The following is a 19771-nucleotide window of genomic DNA, read 5'->3' on the forward strand; positions in this document are numbered from 1 at the left end:
ACTGACTCGCCGCGAGGTCGTAGCTTATTTAGCGGCTCTAGTCGCAGCCGCTAGGCGACGCCTCCGCTCGCCACTTCTGAGCGGGTCCAGCAATTCGTGGGCTTCGAGTAATGTGGCCTAAAATGCATGCGTTTGGGTTGCGACCAGAAGAAATTTCGAATAAAGCGACATTTCGAGTAAAGCGATTTCGTTATAGCGAGGAATTACTGTAGTTCGATATAGCCGAACCCGTTTACAACGAATTTTTTTACGAGTTCGCAATAATACGCAGGCCAATCAGCCAATCAGCATCTCGATCGCCGCTCCGAGAGCATGCATTTCGGTGATCATTGTAGGCGCGCCGAGTTCGATTTTTCCGATGTGAACTTCGTTATAAGGAATATGCTTCGCATGCATTTTCGTAACGGATTAGCTTTTGTTCGATGTATATCATACTTGGATCTATCCGGGTTCATTATAACCGGGTTTGGCTGTATTTGCCGTTATATGCTGTAAGCACACGACGACTTTACGCTGTATTCCTGTATCTCCGAATTACTATACATACATACATACATACATACATACATACATACACACATACACACACACACACATACACACACACATACATACATGCATACATGCATGTATGTATGCATGTATGTATGCATGCATGTATGTATGTATGTATGTATGTATGTATGTATGTATGTATGTATGTATGTATGTATTGTACCATTTGGGCATGCAGAATTATAGAGGGAAGCGGGTTTTAGGAGACAAGTAATAAATACAACCATGCACATAAACTCCATTATGCACATACAGGTCTACACACAAACGTCCCCATACAGTGCGCGCGGCCATGCGAAATCTAACATTAAAAACCGAAGTGAAGGAAAATAAAAATAAACCGAGATAAATAGTGGGAACTGTACTATTCGTGCATCGTCTCCAATTGAGACGGCGGTTCCGATCCGTTGGATGGCTTCCTGTGCGGTCGGCCTGCGAACGCGGTTAAAAGCAGTCTTGGGCGGTAACTAGTTACTAGTAACGCGTTACCGGTAACTAGTTACTTTTTTCAGTAACTTGTAACTGTAACTAGTTACTTTTAAGTTAGAGGAACTTGTAACTGTAACTCTTACCTTTTTTATGGAGTAACTGTAACAAGAAATACCGTTACAGTTACTTCATTTCTATAAAAACATTATCCAACAGCAACACTCGTTAACGGCCCATGTACAAGCGCTTTCCACTTTTTCGGACTTTCTTCTGCAAAGCCTTCGCCTACTTCATGGATGCCAGCTCAGCTGGACTAGAAATGTTTAGGCCTGCACGTGTGCGTGGTGTCCCACGCGGTCAGCTAAGGGCTCCAAATTTTAAGTGCGAATGCACTTTATAAGCGACCCAAAACCATCCACCGCCGGCGGCGGCGGCGGCGGCGTCCGCAGTGCTCCTCTTTATTTAAAAAAGAAACAGCATCCGGCGCCAGGTTTCGATCCGAGGACTTTGCGGCCGCAGCGCGACGCTCTACCGACCAAGCCACGGACGCGACGGTGATATCAGTGTTAGCGACGCGCCTTATATCTTTAACGCATTCAAACTACGTCGTCAGCGGCGTGCGTTGGCGACTCAGCGGCGTTATAGCGGCTTGATAACTGCGTGGTGTACACGTGATACTACAAACCCGATGGAAGAGATGGAAGAGAAGGCGGCGAGGCGGTGGGCTGCGGGGGCCGAGCGCAAGCGCCGCAAGCGGGCCGACAACCGTGCATTCGCACTTTCACATTCTCCCCCTCGGGGAAATGCGGGGGAATTTTTTTAGGTATGAGCTGCAGTATTTCCGTCAGCAGGGCGATGTCGCTCTCACCCAGACCATAATTAACGCTGCGACACGCACGTGGACGCATGTTGACACCAGAACTGAGTACGATGCGCGGCAGCACCATTTTCGCCACATCTGGAGCGCAGTACAAGTGTTTGACACAAAGGCGAAGAGGAAAAAAAAAAACATCCACAAACACTGCACAACGTACTGAATCTTTTGCACTTTCGCGGAAGCCTGGAAAACTCCGGTCAAAGCGTCGCCTTCTCATTAGCGACGTGGAGCCCCGTTTGTGGGGTCATAAAACGCCGCGGGGAGTCTCTCGACGTCCCCGCGCTCGTCGAGCCCTGTGCGCACTGTAGTGTTCGATTCACAAGTCGCAGTTGCTTGAGATCATTGTGCGCTTTTGAGACCCCTTGCCGTGTTTGGCACCACGTGTTTGGAACCCCTGGTCTAGAGGCTTCGTCGAGCTGTCAACAGTGCCCGAACGAGGTCGAGGAAGTAATGAATTCCAGGCCCCTTCACGCATACGACGGCGCCAACACACCACCCAGCATCTTGGCCGGTAGACGCCTGACCACACTGCCGCTGCACGAGGAAATATTCTTAGAAAGCCTCGCGACTTCGTTTCCAGAGCTCGGGCATAAACGAATACTGCAGCTACATCTGTTTGTGAATGGTGGGCGCAAAGAATACTTGGGCGGGCTTCGTTCGGCATACGCCTCAAAGCAAACGATGGGAGCGGGCTGGGATTGGGGGAACAGTGTTTCCCGGTCGAGGTGACAGGGGGCGCAGGAAAAAACAGTAAAGCGTCCAGTTCAGTTTCTATTCCCTTTGGAAATAACCTTGGCTCATTCCGGGGGTGGGGCAGGCTGGGGGTTGGGGCGGGAGAACGACTCCGAGGGTCTACGGACAAACGTCGCTACGGCAATAGCTCAAATTGGTCTCCGTCTCCGACGACGAGTACGAAATAAAATGCTAACGCACCACTTTTTTTAGTATCTTTCAAAAACACCTCGACGACCGAGGTACTCCCACATCTGTTTCCGGCGATCCACCACCCCCATCCCCTTTTTCCCCTTCTCCCTCACTATGCAAGGCGGTCAAGCGACAACACTGTAGGTGAAAATAAATTTAGTTGACATTGATTGTTTCATCTGTTCTGTCCTCAAGCTCGGTATAGTATAAGTTCGGCCTCGGCGTTCGTACTTTTCCCTAAACGTTTGGCAACCATTTCTGTCGACACAGAGCAAGTGCAACCGCTGCCATGGGCCCCCATGCCTTCGTACGTCTCTATTTAATAAGCTAGATCATGTTATCTAATAACTAGTTTCATACAGTAACGGAAAAATAACGACGTTACTTTTTTACAGTAACATTAACTAGCTACTTTTGGAAACTTCGTAACGGTAACTGTAACAGAGTTACTTTTTTGGGTTAGGTAACTGTCACTGTACCACTGTTACTTTTTTTCGGTAACATGCCCATGACTGTGGAAACGCCCGCACTCCGTTTTCCCTTGCTCCTTTGGCAGGTTTCTTATTTTTCTTTTTTCTTTTTTCTGTCCCGTGCAGTTCGATTGCGCGCGGCGGAAAGAGCGATCTGCCACCATTTTTCCACTTCTTTCAGGCAAGTTTGTACTTTTTCTTCAGCTACATAGACATGTCTGTAAATGTTACGAGGCCATATCACTTTTTTACGTTCCCGTGTTATGCGCCTGCGGGCTTCAGCACGAGAGCCAGATAACGAAAGGCGAGCTTGTGGCATTTGTTGGCATTTTGAGTCTGGTTGTTTGCAGCGCTGCAGCGTATGGAGACGGAATCTGTATACCTCCAGGCAACAACCTCTCGGTGGTTGTTGGTTCTGTTCAACGACCCCCGTGCGACTACTGTTCGGCGTTTTCTTCCTTTTGTGGACATTGGCCTTCGAATTTCAGACTGATGTGAAAGGGAAGTGGAACGTCTGCAAGTGTAGCGCCTTCGCAAAATTACTGAATGTTCTCGTGTTAGCCGGTAATCCACCACCGTGGGTATAGGAGCTAGATTTAGTAGGGAAGGAATTCAGTGATTTAAGCCCGTACAAATGCCACCCCCTTCCCTGTCCCTCCGATTTTTTTTTTTTTTGAGTCAGGCACATACTAGATGTGATAAAAAAAGACAGATGTACAAAACAACAAATGCTAGCCAACATCGTCCAGGCAGACATGCCACCTAAAAGCTTACAGGGTCTCGACACGGTGAAAAGAGGTTTCGTTTTGACAATCCTGAGTCCAGAAACTCTGCGCGTGTTCTGTCGGAGGACGACGACACGTATCCATTTAGTATAGGCCCTCTGCTACGGGTGCCTCGCCTCGCCCGGCGTCTCGGCCGAGGTGGCAAAAAAGTGGGTCGTCCGGCCTACTTAGCGAACGAAAACAGTTCGCCTCCAAAGAACGTAAACGGATGACGGAAGCGGGTTTATGGCTTGCGTCGCACCAGCTTTTGCCACGGTGTAACCGAGTCTCTCACAACTAACACGTTGAAGCACTTGTCTTGTTTCGTTATTACGCGGCGACGTCCGATTGCAGCCCATTCGAGGACACGGGTAAAAGGTGCAAAAAGCAGACTTGAGCAGCCACACATGTATACAGCGTGGCACATCTAGAGTAAGAGCGGTGTTCGCGTACAAACACATTCCTTTCCCGGCTCGCTTCGGTGTACACACGGCGCGCACTGGAGGCGCGCACTGGAGAGCGGTAAGGGGGCATAGTGGACAGCTAACGGTCTTACTCTTACAGACTGGCGCCGCCGTGTGGTTCCAGCGGTCCCCCAAGCAGCGCACGGAAAGCCGCGCGCTGTCCTCGTCCGTGTGGTAATCCCGGTGGCAGGCGAACACGCATTCCCCTCCCGGAGCCACGAAGAGCCCGGCGTCTCCGCAGCTCCAGAGGCCGTGCTGCTCGGGGCCCGCCAAAGGAGGCGCGCATCCTCGGGGGACCCGTTCTGGAAAAGACGCATTAGCCCGCGGTGGCGCACCTCGCTTCTTAGGCAGGCGGCCATGCCTGCTCTAATTCGTCCTGTTTGCCACGCTGCCGTCTTAGGCGTCTCGTGACGAGCAAAGCCGGGTATGGGCCGACCCCTATGGCCGCTGCATCTTAATCATACATGGACAAACTATGTGGCACTTTTTTTGGCGTGGTATATTTCTAATTCCCTTGGACGCCGAGTTGAGCTTATGGCGACGGTATGTTTGCTGATACGACGCAGCCAGCACAGTGCCTGCTAATGGATAGCATATACCAAACACCATAATGTGCATGCAATCGTCGGTGAAGTGGGTTCATACGTGTCAACTATTTTTGATTACGAATAATGCTGTGGACACATTCCAGGCCAAACACGAAGGCACAATAGGGCTCGTGGGACACCTAAAGGTGTCACGCCACCACGAATTTACCGTCGCTGCTAGCCACTGGAAGTTCAGTGACTGCAGCCGCCGCGTCATTACAGCTCCGCCAACGGTCGCGCGGGCGTCCGGGGGCAGAAGGGCCTTTCCCGCCGCTAGCTACGGCTGTAAACAACCTCCGCGTTGGAGCTGCTCTAATTAAACGGGATTTTTTTCGCAGAATGAAAAGGGCATGAATATTTTACAAATACCAGTGCAGGCGTGCACGTTTTCAATGTCTGGGAGGTGTGCCGAAACGTATATCGTACGGCTGCACACCCGCGAAATAACTGTTAAGGGGGAGTGGCGCGCTATAAATATTCAGGTCTGCAACTGCGTACCCGCTCGTAAACTACCAAAAATTAATACCGCTAAGAGCGCAAGTTGCTGCCTGATCTTGAAAACTTGCTGACGGGGGAAGGGGGGGGGGAGGCATTCGTTCATAAAAGCGAGCTCAGCAATTCCGTTGAACGCGAAGCTCTGCGTGGAAGATAAGTCTTTCAAACAAGTTTTAGGTATATGACAGGCCACTTGCGTTCATATTGACTACTATTTGATAGCTTACAACTGGATAGCAGTTTAAAAGGAAATAGTTGCAGACCTGAAGTTTGGAGCTGTCCACTACCCGTTTCCATAGCTGATGTGACGTTTCACGGTACACGTTTCCACACGCCTTCAAAATACAAAAAAAAAAAACTTGCATGTCTCGCGCCTTAGTCTTCATTAGGATGCCTGAAGTAATACTGCCCTGTCTGTCCTGCGAGGATTGTTAAAGTACAGCGGATCTATCATGGCAGTTTGTACACAGTGAGCGGTAACCGGCAAACCCGTAAGCTTTAATTTTTTTTTATAGTTCCGACAGCCCTCCGGATTTCGCCCACGGCGAACTGCGCAGGCTCGGTGCCCACGAGGACAGGCACCTTATGTGCCGATCCACAAAGGCGAAACCATTCGGAAGTGTCCGCATGGCGACTGACAAAACTAGAAGAAAAAGTGCAGTGGGTGACAATCTTGAGGGGTTCAAACCTGTGGTCGGAGGCGGCAGTTCGGTCGATTCGGCTGGCGGGCCGGCGCAGACGAGTGGCTTCCGCCCCTGCCAGGCGCCCGCAACGCAGGAGAAGTGCGCCACCGCCTCCTGCGGAGCCCAGCGACAGCCCTGGCGGCAGCGCGTGCCCTCCCTGGCCACGACCCGGGGCTTGCGCGCCCCGCCGCGATCACACCACACCCAGCCGTGCAGCGGGGCCCTGGGCCAGCGGCAAGCCAGCTTCTTCCAGCGCCTGGGCGGCCGAGGGGAGCCCGAAGGCTGCGCGGGAGGAAGACGCGTCCGAAATGAACGGCGTGGGCATGGCCGGAGTTTGGCACCATTTACCCAGCCTAGGCCAGAAGAGGCAGAAAGTAAGCCCCTCGTCTGACCGGGTACATAGAGAATGGCCAGGACGGCAATTCGGATTCCTCCCAAAGACATGCCAAATTTAGTGTGCTCTGGGGTTTTTCAGGAACTAAGCCCAGTTTAGCAGGCATAGCCACTGCATGCACTGCAGTTACGCAGACAAGTTCTCCGTTTTATATGCGAAGCATATCTTGATGAACGCTAAAAGGTTTTCATGTGCCGCTTTTTTTTTGCCCACTTCCCCTTCCTTTTTCTTTGGTATCGCCCCGGCTACGTGAACCATGCTGCTCAGTCGCTTCGGTGCACCATTCGGTGGTTTGGTTAGCTACGGTCTCGTTCCTTTGACCGTATCCTAACTTGCCCATGCATCCTCACTTGTTTGCCCAAGGACGCCTCGACGTAAGGTGAAGCTCCTGTAGATGAATTATCACTAATCCTTTCACTAGACTTGCATTAGTCAGTGCAACGAGGAGGAAAAAGGAGACAGCGGCGCGTAGCGCCAGACGGGATCCCCGATGAGGACGAAGCAGTGCGTCGCACGCAGCTGGCGTCGGTGCTGTCATGGTCACGGATTCACTACCAACCATCGTTTGTCTCATTTGGCCTGTGGCACGTAACAATAGTGATACGACTATGCAGTCGTTACATAAGTGACCGTTAGCCTCGTTTGATAAAAGTTATTTTTTGTCATACGACACCAAACATCACCCACAGCAGGTGTCCTTACGTAATGATTAATTATAAGCTCCGCATCCCTTTAACTCTCTAAGGGACCTCTTCTGATTACTTGGGTTAGCAGGCAAAAAAGCGACATCTTCAGATTCACGTGGCCAGAACCTATCGAAATTTTCGTTAGTTACGTGTAGCCAGAGACCTGCAATCGAAATTCCCCATTGGCAGCTAACAGGAGTACGCGAGGACTTGACGTACTCGGTTCCTGCGAAAGGGGGCATTCGGTGGCGTGGCGTCTCCAATTGCTATGCGAAGGCCCGACGGTAACCTTAATGTTACGCTTTGAGGTCTAACGTCGTCAACCTGTACCCGCAGCTTGAGGTATGATGATTCTGACGTTGCTTGGGGCGCCGTTAGGCTCAACGTTAAGGTCATCTAACGTTAAGGTTGAACGCGCAACAACATAACCACATAGGCAAATTTGCCAGCGATGATGATAGCAGCTGTGGGAAGCTCGTGGCCGATTTAGCAATTTCAATTTGGCTGCGGTATCAACATAACCGTTAGATAACACTGACCAGTGGCGGTGACAGCTGTTGCTAGAGGATCATGGCTGATTAACTAACCCTATAGTAGCGACGTCAACATAGCCATCGACAGATATACGTACACAACTAAACCAGAAGTGCTGCTCAGGCATTCCCACATCATAAGAGGAAGCTTAAGCGCTTCCATAACTATATTTAACAGCCTACGCATTCTTTGCAGCCGAATCCAACGATAAGCGAATGAGAAAACTTACGGAAGGTACTTCGTTTGTAGCTTTAGAGGTTGTGCCGACGTCTGTTGAAGGCGCAGTCGAAGGCAAAGCCGTGGAGGGAACAGCGGTGTTCGTAGTTGGATTAGGCCTTGGAGTATTCTTGCCTGGAACGTTACGAACGAAGGTGGAATGACGTTGGTTTTCTATGTCTGTATGTAAAGCATAATGAATCTGATTTAAAAAAAAAGAAGAGGAAAACGGTGCGATTTAAACACAATCGAACAAAGTTGGCACCATTTGACAACAGATTGAACACTTGAACTTGCATGACAGGAGTATAAAAATAGAAAAGTCAAACAAAACGCCGACTGTCTACTGCGTGCGCTGTCTGTTCATGTTGTGTTCGTCGTTTTGTGAGGCTCGACTTCTGGGTTCGCCGTCACGCTCCCAGCTGCAAAATCGCAAGGGCCGACCAAGATTTACCTAGGTACACACCTCGCAACGATCGCCTGGCGCTTCCTGCGTGTCCCCGTTGCAGAATGAACCGACGCACCCAAATAGTGCTTCTGCCGGAAAATTGACGGCCGAAACAGGCATTTTCTATTCGGATATGCCTTTCTGCGTGCGCACTTACATTATTGCATGATGTGTGACTGGTAGACTACCCAACTTTTTTTCAGGCAGGGTTATTTCAGTTTTACCTTACCAAAGCTAAACCCGGGCTCAGATGTGCCGTACGAGAATGCCATGGGGATTAATTGAAGCCGCCTGCATGGTTTTCTTTCTCTCTTTTTTTTTTTTTTTTTGTAAACAAGCGCCGAAATTTCGCACGCTGAAGGCCAATTGCAATGTGACTACTTCAAAAATATAGCTTCAGAGACGGGGTCTTCAAGCAGAATGACGGAGGAGGATACGAGATAGTTTTAATGAGTTTTGCTTTCAAACGCTCTAGGATCCTTTTCTAAACGTCCAAATTATAATGATATGCCCATACAGTGAATACTGTTACGGAACCAGTTATCTCATTGGCGCACCAACGCGATAACTCATTGCGATAATTGCGACATTGCGATAACTCAATGCGATAACCAATGCGATAACCAATGCGATATCTCATTGGCGCACCAATGCGATAAAATCAACGCTAAATGTGCAAGAAGACATTTATCAAATTGAAACGGCACATTGAAATGTATATGCGTCGTGCATCATCCAGTAAGGCCTCTCCTGACAATTTACGCCTTTTTTTGTGTGTGTAGGGGCACCATACCCAGCTTTCTCGCTCAAAATTCCGACCTCTCAGGAACTTAGGAAAACCACTTCAGGAAAGTGAAATTTGGAGCATAGTAAGAATTCAACGTGGAGATGAAAATACTAGAAGAACTTTGCAGGATTCTCAATATTTTATGTGGAATTCGCCGTCAAATCTTACTCCCCATGCATTTCTATGGGATAGTTTTCATGGCTCAGGAACCTAGGCGCAAAACGTGCAAGTCTTTAAACCGTGCGCAAAGCAAGTTTTCACCCCCAGTATTAGCAGCGCAAAATAACTTTCAATTATACTAAATAACTGCAAAGTAATCGCTGTTGAAAGGACTGCCATGAGCGGGAAAGCTGCACATGCATTTCCCGGCGTACCATTATACTCAAACAATAAAATGACAATGTTTGAAACGGAAACAGAAGACGGATTGAAGTAAACGCGAGAAAACGATCGCAGTGCTGATAACCTTTCTGGTGCCGGTGCTTTGGGTTGTAATTCGCTCGCCTTTTCGTGTATTCGTGCATCACGTACTATCGAACGCGAACACCAGATATGGACTTTGACACAAAAGCTCGGCTCTGCGTTCCAAGGACGGCAAGGTGAATATGTCAACATGCAGAGAAAGTACCAGAATGTATGAAGGTTCCGGAACCACGCGATTGTTTCAATCCAAGAACAAACATTGTCAGCTTTCTGTGTCTTGGGCCATATTTCCGCTTTCAAATTATTGTTGTTTTTTTCTCTGATAACGCACGTCTCGGCACTCTTGGTAGAGTTGAGCGCAAAAGGACACACGGACGACGAAAAGACGAGACAGAAGGGCGCTACTACAATTGAATTTTAATATTCACACACGCTCCTTTATAAACACCACAAAACATAAAATCAGGACAAAAATATGAAATAATGTAATCACATGCGTCGGATCCTGCGTTACAGTCACCAATGTCGCCGACACGTGCGTCATGAATATCAAAGAATGTCATTTCTCTTGACGATAAGTGAATTTTATTTTTCATGTTCTTTTAAAAATTTCAACATTCGAAGTTTTTTTGTTGTCATTTTACCTGTTTTGTGAGGCTTAGGAAAGATCGCGATTGAAAATTAAAATTCAGCTGGAGTAGCACCTTCGTGCCTCGTCTTCGCCCATGTGTGCTTTGGCGCTCAACTCCATTAAGTATGGAATACCAACTAGGTCAGTCCATTACGTTCCAGCACGCTTCGAAATCGTTTTAAAGCGCATCGTTTTACTTGCAGAAGCTTCACCAGGAAGCTATGACAAGCGCAACATGGTGTCTGAATACTTAATGTGCGCCGAAATCTCGTACAGGCGGGCCGCTCTGCTTCCTCGCCGCAATCAGAAAGGGACACAACAGCTAGGATTCGAACCGGCGCCCTCGAACCCGCTGCAGAACAATCAATGCCTTAAGCACTGAGCCACCACGGCGGGGGAAATTTTAAGCGTTACTGCGAGAATTTTTCACTTCCGGATGTGATGCAACTGGGGCGAGAAGAGATTACAGGCTACAAAGTTAAACTTTCTGACGATGGGATCCTTCTTCGGTCACTTATGAGCAGCGCAAGGAGTTTTTAAGAGTAGTATTGTAGGAGTTTTTCGCTCCTTGTATTGTTCTTTGCAACTTTCGTCAGCTGTGATCGAAACCCGCAGCAAACGAGGCTCACCCCTGCAGACTGGCGCCGAGTGGGGTGTCCAGGTGACGCGGGCGCCGTCGTGGATGGCGCAGCGGGTGGCTATGCGCTCGCTGGAACTCCCGAAGCCAGGCTTGCAGTAGAAGCGGCAGCGACTGCCCCAGTGGCGGCCTCGGCTGCACCACACGCCGCCGTGCTCGGGCCGCGGCAGCGCCGGGCAGCGAACCACTGCGCGCACCGGGACACCGATTCATCCCGCCACCCCGGAGAATCAAAAGGCGCCTCCTTATAAGACCGCCTTGTAAGGCAAGCATCGGCTACAGTGTAGGTTTTTCGGCGCGTATGGCCACCGACAGACTGTGGAGGGGAGCGGGGAGAGCATGCACACAGCACCAGAGCGGGGTGGGGTGAAGTACGAGACAGTAAAAGAAGCGAAGTGAGCTGGCGGGCGTGAGGGTGCACAGCTCCGTTTACTGCGTCGCATAGAACGGGGTTGTATTGTATGTAGCCTCCCAGCACGCATGCCCTGAACAGGCACCGTAACCACGCTTACTAAGCAATACACGGATGACTGCTGCAATCTGAACCAGATTTTAAAATGTGGCTGGCTCCAAAGGAGAATGTGGTTCCAAAGGTGGTTCCAAATGTGGTTCCAAAGGAGATGGTCCAGTGTTTCCACTGCTCCGCAGGCCGGGCAGTTGGGGGAGGGGTAGACGGAAGGATAAATACGGTGTAGGTGGTATCGACAGGGGAGGGTATGGGTTTGCACCAGTCGCCATAGCCGTTCTTCGTGTTGGATAAATCCGGGTTTGCGGGGGGGAGCTATCGGCGTGAGAGGCGGAAATGTGCCGTAATGTCTTGGAAGGTTAAGAGACTGTCCCGAGCTGATAGGGCTCCGTGAAAGGGTTCGAGGCCATGGCCTGCTCGGACGATGAGCTCTCGAGCGGCCCCATGTGATGCCTCATTTACCCCCCCTCCCCCCCCCCCCCCCCCCCCGCCCGTGTGGGCCGGAGTCCAGATCAGCTCTATGGGTACGGTAGGATAATTTTTGAGGAGAATTTCAAGCGTCAGGGGTGAGATCATGCCTCTGGCGTAATTTCGAATGGCCGTTTTCGAATCCGAGATGATAGTGGTAGGGGGTGGCCTATGTGTAAGGGCGTTAAGAGGAGGAGTGTTGGAATGGCTGATTAGTGCGACAGCGTATGCGTCCTGCCTTCGATAGCAAGCTGCGTCCACGTAAACCGTAGTGGGGTGGACGGGGCATTTCCCTGTAAGCGCTCGTGCCCGTTGTTTCCTACGCTGCTTGTTGAAAACAGGGTGCATAATGCGCGGTACAGGGCGGATAGTGAGGGAGCGATGGATGTCGGGTGGTACCGGGAGCCTGTCGTCACAGAGAATAGGGGCTTCAAGGTTAAGAGTAGCAAGGAGAGTGCGACCGGTGGGCGTAGTTGAGAGCCTATTTAGCTGACCGATAAGGTGAGCTTCAATGAGTTCCTCCGCCGCCGTATTGTAAATGCCGAGTTTCTCGAGTCTGGCAGTGGTAGTGCTCTGAGGGATTTGTAGCGCCGTTTTGTAGATCTTTCGGATGAGGCAGTTGACTTTAGAGAGTTCGGTACGCGAGGGCAAGAGATACGGGAGGGAGTAAGTGAGACGGATGAGCACAAATGCCTGTATCAGCCGGATACGCTTCGTTTCTTTGAGCCCCTTGTTGCGGGCAGCAATCCTGCGGATGAGGGCGATCGTCTGATTCACCTGAGAAGTCAGCTGTGCTAGGTACTTAGTGTTTGCGCGATTGCGCTGTATGCAGAGCCCAAGTATTTTCAGGACTGCCACTTGGGGAACATCCCTACCATCAATCCGGACCTCAATGGTGGGTGTCTGGGGTGGGTTGCCGATTGGTTTGGCGGGGAGGATTAGAAGCTCAGATTTTTTAAGTGAGCCTCCAAGCCCGACTTCGCGAGCGGCGGCGGTAACTAAGTCAGCTCCCTGTTGGAGAGCCTCCTCGATTTGAGCGTCGCTGCCTCCGGTGGTCCACAGCATAATACCATCGGCGTATATGCTGTGGCGTAAGCGACGGATCGCGGCGAGCTTACTGGGAAGGTGGATTAGGGCAATGTTAAATAGGAGCGGGGATCGGATATGTGACTGGTATTGCTCCGCGTTCGCTGTGAAACAGGAACGCCGCGTTCGCCGAGAATGAAAGCGAGACTGGGCCTCCTCCTGTGAGCGTTGCACGGGGCCGAACGACCTTGCGCGGAGGTCGGCAATGCAGCTACGTCGAAGGTTAAGCAAGCGAAACAAAGACTCAACCAGACTAAGCCAAGCCCTTGCTTTGCATATCGAAGGTTAGCTGGCTAAGCCGCAGCCATTTTTTGTGATTAACACCACATGCCCACAGACGGTTTTTTGCCTTTTTGTTCACTGTTGGACAGATTATACCTTACTTATTAGGAGCCGGAAATACTGCGCTCACATCATACCTTCATGCAACTTGTTTTATTCCGCGAGATATATTGTGAACATAAGCCACCATGGCAAAGTTCTTGTGGTTCTCTTTGAGTTTGTCGGCCTCCTTGTGCGACTTTACCCATTTTACCAGCTTGACAGTGGCCCTAGAAAAAATGTAATCGGGATGTCCTCTATTGTCTTAGCTTCTCCCCCTGGAAGACGCTGGTAGCCATTGAATGCCTTCTGATGGCGTTCTGACGTTCTGACAGCCATCGAATGGAACAGCCTTCCCGAAAGTGTCGTCACCCAAACAAACCCGACTCAGTTCAAAGCTGCCGTAGAAAAACTTTTGCAGTGATTATTTTTGTGTCGTGTATGCGATTATCTTTAGTGGTGTTATCTACTTCGTTGGTTGGCATTGTATGCTTTTTTTATCAACAGAGCGTGCTTGATACCCTCTGTATTCGTGATGCGCTTGTTCGGTTGTATTGTTTTCTGTTTCTTGTTCGGTTGTTGTGAAATTTTCGTGCTTCAACACCCCTCATGTAAAACCCCACCCACTGGGGTCTTTGAGGTATCTGTAAATAAATAAATAAATAAATGCTCGCAGGAGTGTTTCTGTCGCCGTCTATTTGTGCACAGTTGTTTGTGAGATGGAATTCCGAAACGCTAGCCTTTGATGTGCGATAAAGCGTGCCAAATGAAAGTAACTACCGAACGGGGTAGTAAAACTTGATGATAACATCAACAAAGTATCTGATGTTACTTTTAGGAGAATCTGAAAGAGCCTCGTTAAAAAAAGATAGTTAAATCGATATGAGTGGGACAAAGCCTATTTGTTTTCAACCGGGTCGGTTCAAATTGATCCTAATGTTACAAACCAAGTGATATCGACGTGGATCTGAATTGATAAAGAACATCGAAATTGGACATAGAATCGCACCTTCAAATACAAGTGACCACCCTCTAAACCAGAAAGTGTAACTATCTTAACATTTCATTCGGCACAACTGTCCCACTGAAAAACTGAACTATAGCAACCGAGATAGAAGCACTGCAAACTTGCTCTAACCATTACAGTGCACCACTGGGCAGTAGAAAAACGCTGAAATTCAGTGTTAACTCCCCTTAAAGGTATCATTTTTGCACGCTGATACGAGAAACGACGACTCAGTGTAATACATTAGACCATGAACAACACAGCAAGCGTTGCGAGTTTTAGAGGAAGTAATAAAAATGTATCTACAACTCATAGATGAAGGAAACAGTTAATACAGCGCACGCAGTCAACTAAATGCACATATCTGGTACAAAAGCGCCAAATATGCGAAAAAAAAAAAAAAACACGGAAGCTCTAAGCAGTGCGGATGCAGTTACGAGAAATAGACAAATGTTGTATCATCAATACATGTAGGAGGCGCACATCTTGACTCGGACCGGGGCCCCGAATAGTTCTAACGTATAACTCATTCCTCGTTACAATGGGCCGTGTTGCTTAAATTAGGCTGCAATCGGTTTGGCCAAGGAGGTCTCGATTGTCATCTCCGTTAGTCCTTAATGGCGCCGTCACACGCTTACGCGCTTTCTGGCTGCATATGGCAGCTTTGCCATCGACTGCAAGTTTCTTTCTGGGATACAGGTATCGCTAGTATGGAATGGTAATTTCATTTTGTAGGTTGCATGCTGTAAGGTGTGACCTCATACCTGGACACAATTATGATTTTTTTTCATAATTGTGCATTTATAGTCGTTTGATGGCTGTCGCCTGGCCTTTTCGCGTTGCGTTCGTTATCTTGGGTACCGTTTATTTTGTTTAGTCTATATACACTTATTTACTTCGTTCCCAGTCGCGTTATTGCAAAAGAAGACCTCAGGGCTGTGGTTTGACTAAGCTTAACCTATTCCTTTTTTTTTTTCTGGCGCAAGTGAAGCCCCTTCAAACATGAATTTGGGGTGTCGTTTTTTCATGAAGCTTTATAAGCGACTCATGCCAGTGGAAATCTGTACTGCATGCTGGAAGGGGTCAATTTTAAAAAGCTTCATGTGATCGTGCCATTCGCTACGCTTTACTACTATAGTTCCGATACCAGGTAAGGGGGGTCATGAGCAGAAGTGGTAACAGCGTCGACGAGTTTCTTAATTATTCCCACATTTACACCTGTGTCTATTTATCACAGCTTTTCGTACATACGACCACCTGCTGCCTTCCGCTAAAGTGAATTTCAGATTAGTTACTGCGCAACCGGAAAGCCTATAGTTGATTGTTGGGTTTAACGTGCCCACGCGACACAGGCGATGAGGCCCATCGTAGAGGCGGGCTCCGGATTAATTTTGACCACCCGGAGATCTTTGACGTGCTCCGAAATCTCGAACACACGGCGTTTTAGGGCGCACCCCTTTGGCGGCAGTCTATGGGCTGAGCCGCGTTGTCGGTGCAACCGAGCGAACAATGGCAAGACCGACGAGTGAAAGAAAAAGCGAGCGAAGAGAGAAAGGAAAGGAGGAGAGTGTCACGAAATTGGGAGGGGAGGGTGGTTCGCCGTGGCGGCGCAAGCCAGCATTCTCCGAAAGTGTGCGGTGGGGGATAGGAGGGGGCAGTATGCTGTGCCCGCACGAGGCGCTCGACGGCGCGACGCTTGGCGTTCGCATGAGCGTTCGCTTAAAGCCCGGAATACATGGAGCGTTCATGCGACGAATCGTCGATGAACTTCGCCCGGCGGCGTCCGCTGTACGCCCGGCGGCGGAAAAACATCGTCCGCCGCCGATCTAGCCGGAGCAGAAAAAGTTCGTCGCCGTCGACGGCAGCGGCAAAGCGTTGCCAAACATGGCGGCGCCTTCTCCGCCCGTTTCACAGCGATAACAGCTTCGTCGCTATCCCTCAATGTGATATCGTGTTCTAAACCGTTTACTTCGGATTAAATGTGTCCACTCTTGCCCTCACATCAATTTTCAAGCGAAATAGCCTTCTTTTTTCAGATAGAAGGGCGTTTTTCTAGCTGTTAAGCCTGACGCAGTAGCGTTTGTCGTCGTCATAGCAACGGTCTCGCGAGATGTGGCCAGACAAAAACATTAAAAACTACTTCTACACATTGAGAACCAGTTGGGCTTGTTGGTACATAGTTAAAATGGTTGCAGCGCAAAAACGACAACGGACGAGTGAGGAACAAACGGGACGAGCGCTAACTTTCAACTACTTTATCTGAGAAAACACACATGAAATATACACCGTTCAGGAATGAAAAAACCCATAGGCAAGTAATCGCTAAAAGTGCACACACGCAAGTACACAAAACACACGTGGCACTAGGTAATCATCGCCGACATGAAAAGTCACGCAGGAAGGCCAATTCTTTATGCGTCAGAGCCACTGAAGGCGCACTTACACAGTGTTCCCTCAGCCTGGCTATCTCGGCAGCTTCGATAATCTCCCGAACCGTCTTGTCTTTATGCCTGGCCAAAATGCGGGTGCGTGTAAAATCGGGAAGGCAGCCACAATCACGGCAGTGGATACCGAGGTGGCCACTCACAGCACGAGTCACATTGTAATCATGCTCGCGGAGCCTGTCGTTAGTGCAGCGGCCAGACCTGGCCAAAATGCGGGTGCGTGTAAAATCGGGAAGGCAGCCACAATCACGGCAGTGGATACCGAGGTGGCCACTCACAGCACGAGTCACATTGTAATCATGCTCGCGGAGCCTGTCGTTAGTGCAGCGGCCAGACGGGCCGCTGCACTAACGACAGGCTCCGCGAGCATGATTACAATGTGACTCGTGCTGTGAGTGGCCACCTGGCCGCTGCACTAACGACAGGCTCCGCGAGCATGATTACAATGTGACTCGTGCTGTGAGTGGCCACCTCGGTATCCACTGCCGTGATTGTGGCTGCCTTCCCGATTTTACACGCACCCGCATTTTGGCCAGGCATAAAGACAAGACGGTTCGGGAGATTATCGAAGCTGCCGAGATAGCCAGGCTGAGGGAACACTGTGTAAGTGCGCCTTCAGTGGCTCTGACGCATAAAGAATTGGCCTTCCTGCGTGACTTTTCATGTCGGCGATGATTACCTAGTGCCACGTGTGTTTTGTGTACTTGCGTGTGTGCACTTTTAGCGATTACTTGCCTATGGGTTTTTTCATTCCTGAACGGTGTATATTTCATGTGTGTTTTCTCAGATAAAGTAGTTGAAAGTTAGCGCTCGTCCCGTTTGTTCCTCACTCGTCCGTTGTCGTTTTTGCGCTGCAACCATTTTTACTTCTACACAACATTTTACGCCTTTCTAGAGGGTTTTGCAACTAAAAAGCAATAATAATAGCCTTGCCGGCTTTTTTTGCTTCTCCTGTGTTTCACTTCAATGTATTTGCCTCGTCTAGCCACACTGACAGCAGCTCACCGGCGTCGTGACGCGGCTGGTCTTCCGCCGCGCGAACTTAGTCGTGAAAGATCGCTCCACGTATTCTAGCCTTAAAGCCCGTACTACATGGAGCGATTTCGCCTGCGAATTCGCTGATTCGGCGCCGCTCGTGCGCAAAACCACCTTTTTTCGTTGCTGCGGCAAAGTGCCAAACATTTGAAGCGGTCGAGCAAACGCTGCTCGTGCGGCGTGTGCGGAGTAGAGGGGCCGGACCTGCGGCCAATAGGAGCACAGCTCGGCACCACTTGCACGCTTGGAAACCAGATGGCGTTGCTTGTATGAGCGCAAAAAAAAAAAAAAGCGCGGGCACACCAAAACGTTTGTCTTTTCTGCTGTGTGTGCGTATATTGATAAAGAATTGGCGATTCTTATATAAAACCGCAAATAAACTTATATTTACCGCAAACCAGGCAGAAACAACTTACCAAGAAAGTAAAATAAAACCACCCTTGTTGAAATCACAACCTTTGCTGGTGGCAAACTTAATTCAGTCTGCAAACAAGGCTCATCTGAAATGCGAAAATCGCGGCGTTCGAAGGCCCCATGTAGATGACAATTCCAGGCATTGCGAACTTCGCAAGTGCGAATGTTCGTTCCAGCGGATTCGCCGGCGAAATTCACTCCATGTAGAACGGACTTAAGACGCAGTTCGCGGTCTCTTCCCGAGACGCACTTCTCGCCACCGACGTAGAGGCTCATCTCTGCCGTCGAGAGAACCCACAAGTGAGTGCTGCCTCAGCGCACTGCTGTGGCGCCCAAATATCGCATTTGGGAGTATCGTGATCACCAGCCAATTTTAGCTTTTCGCCTCCATCAGAAAAGCTGCCGCCGCGGCCGGGAATTGAACCCGCGTCCTCGTGCTCGGAAGCCTAGTTCCACCGCTTTATCCCAGCATTTGTCCGCATTTTTCACTGCGGCCAGTTGAAGTAGAACTCATTACCGAAATATGTGCGGCACTCCATGCGTTCCTCGATTTCATCGGCTATGCTGCCCAATAACACAGCGCAAGTCGCCGTAATACAGTGCAAGAAAACTATAGGGACCGCATGCTGGATAAACATAGGCTACGTGATTTAGCACAAGTACACGTGGTTGTGTATGACCGCCGGTGTGGCGTTAACAATGGATCACCGCTGTGCGTCGTTAGTTGAGATGGCTCCAGAAAGCGCAGCTCTCACGGCAGTACCGTATTGTGTTCGCGTCGGAGCCAAAACAGCAGGAGCCTATTCTAGCAGCGTGTCAATCAGAGCTAAACTTGTGCAGTCAAGTTATGCTCCGCTAATTCGTTTCCAGGCAGAGGATAACTAAGCGCACCTTTGACCTTGAGCTTGTAGTGGCAGGTCTGGGACTCGACGCCGGGCGCCTTGAAGGTGAAAGCCATCTCGTAGACTCCCTCCATGACGAGCGAGCCGGGCTGCGGGCCCATGGTGGCAGTTATGTGCACCTCGCCTGGGAGACGCGAAAGCCTAAAGAAACGGGCTCTGCGCTGCCGCGCACCGGCATAAGTCCGACCCACCTGGAGCAGCCACGCAGCCTCGGTCGGGGAACCTCGGCGCAAGAGAAGCCCGGCCCCACCCACACCGTGTGGTCCTTTGGGCAGCGGAGGCAACCAGGGGGCCTCGCCGGCGTCACGGAGTTGCGTGTTTCCGGGGCGATCAGCACTGCGCGTCAGCCGCGAGTTCACATCACACACATGTTTTCTCCTCAAAATTTGGAATCGGGTGGGCAGGGAATCGAAGTGCGCACTGTTCTTAAACGCACAAAGACAGCGCCTCGGGTTTTCGCAGCCTCCACAGCATACCACTCCCAATCGTTTTTATCTGTATACATCACCCCCTGGAACATCATCTACACAGCCATCACGGCTTGGTACAGAACTTGCGACATCAGTTCAACAATATAATGACTGTTGTAGCGCCGCCACCTGGCAGAGCCTAAGGCATTATGGTA

At 50.0% G+C, this 19771-nt stretch overlaps 1 protein-coding gene across 4 annotated transcripts in view; it reads right to left on the reverse strand.

Annotated features, from left to right (window-relative positions):
* Nucleotides 1-19771, reverse strand: part of LOC144156175 (sushi, von Willebrand factor type A, EGF and pentraxin domain-containing protein 1-like) — a 112384-nt gene that overhangs the window by 87307 nt on the left and 5306 nt on the right. For all 4 annotated transcript variants that reach the window (XM_077688036.1, XM_077688033.1, XM_077688034.1 and 1 more), the window contains exons 4-9: nt 19338-19482; nt 19136-19287; nt 10997-11191; nt 8092-8213; nt 6254-6530; nt 4576-4785 (exon numbers count right to left, since the gene is read on the reverse strand). In XM_077688036.1, coding sequence (XP_077544162.1) covers nt 4576-4785; nt 6254-6530; nt 8092-8213; nt 10997-11191; nt 19136-19287; nt 19338-19482 — 1101 coding nt within the window. The remainder of the gene's footprint in view (nt 1-4575; nt 4786-6253; nt 6531-8091; nt 8214-10996; nt 11192-19135; nt 19288-19337; nt 19483-19771) is intronic.

Source organism: Haemaphysalis longicornis, unplaced genomic scaffold (assembly GCF_048455015.1).
Source record: "Haemaphysalis longicornis isolate Haplotype H1 unplaced genomic scaffold, Haemaphysalis longicornis Haplotype H1 scaffold_1, whole genome shotgun sequence".
NCBI lineage: Eukaryota > Metazoa > Arthropoda > Arachnida > Ixodida > Ixodidae > Haemaphysalis > Haemaphysalis longicornis.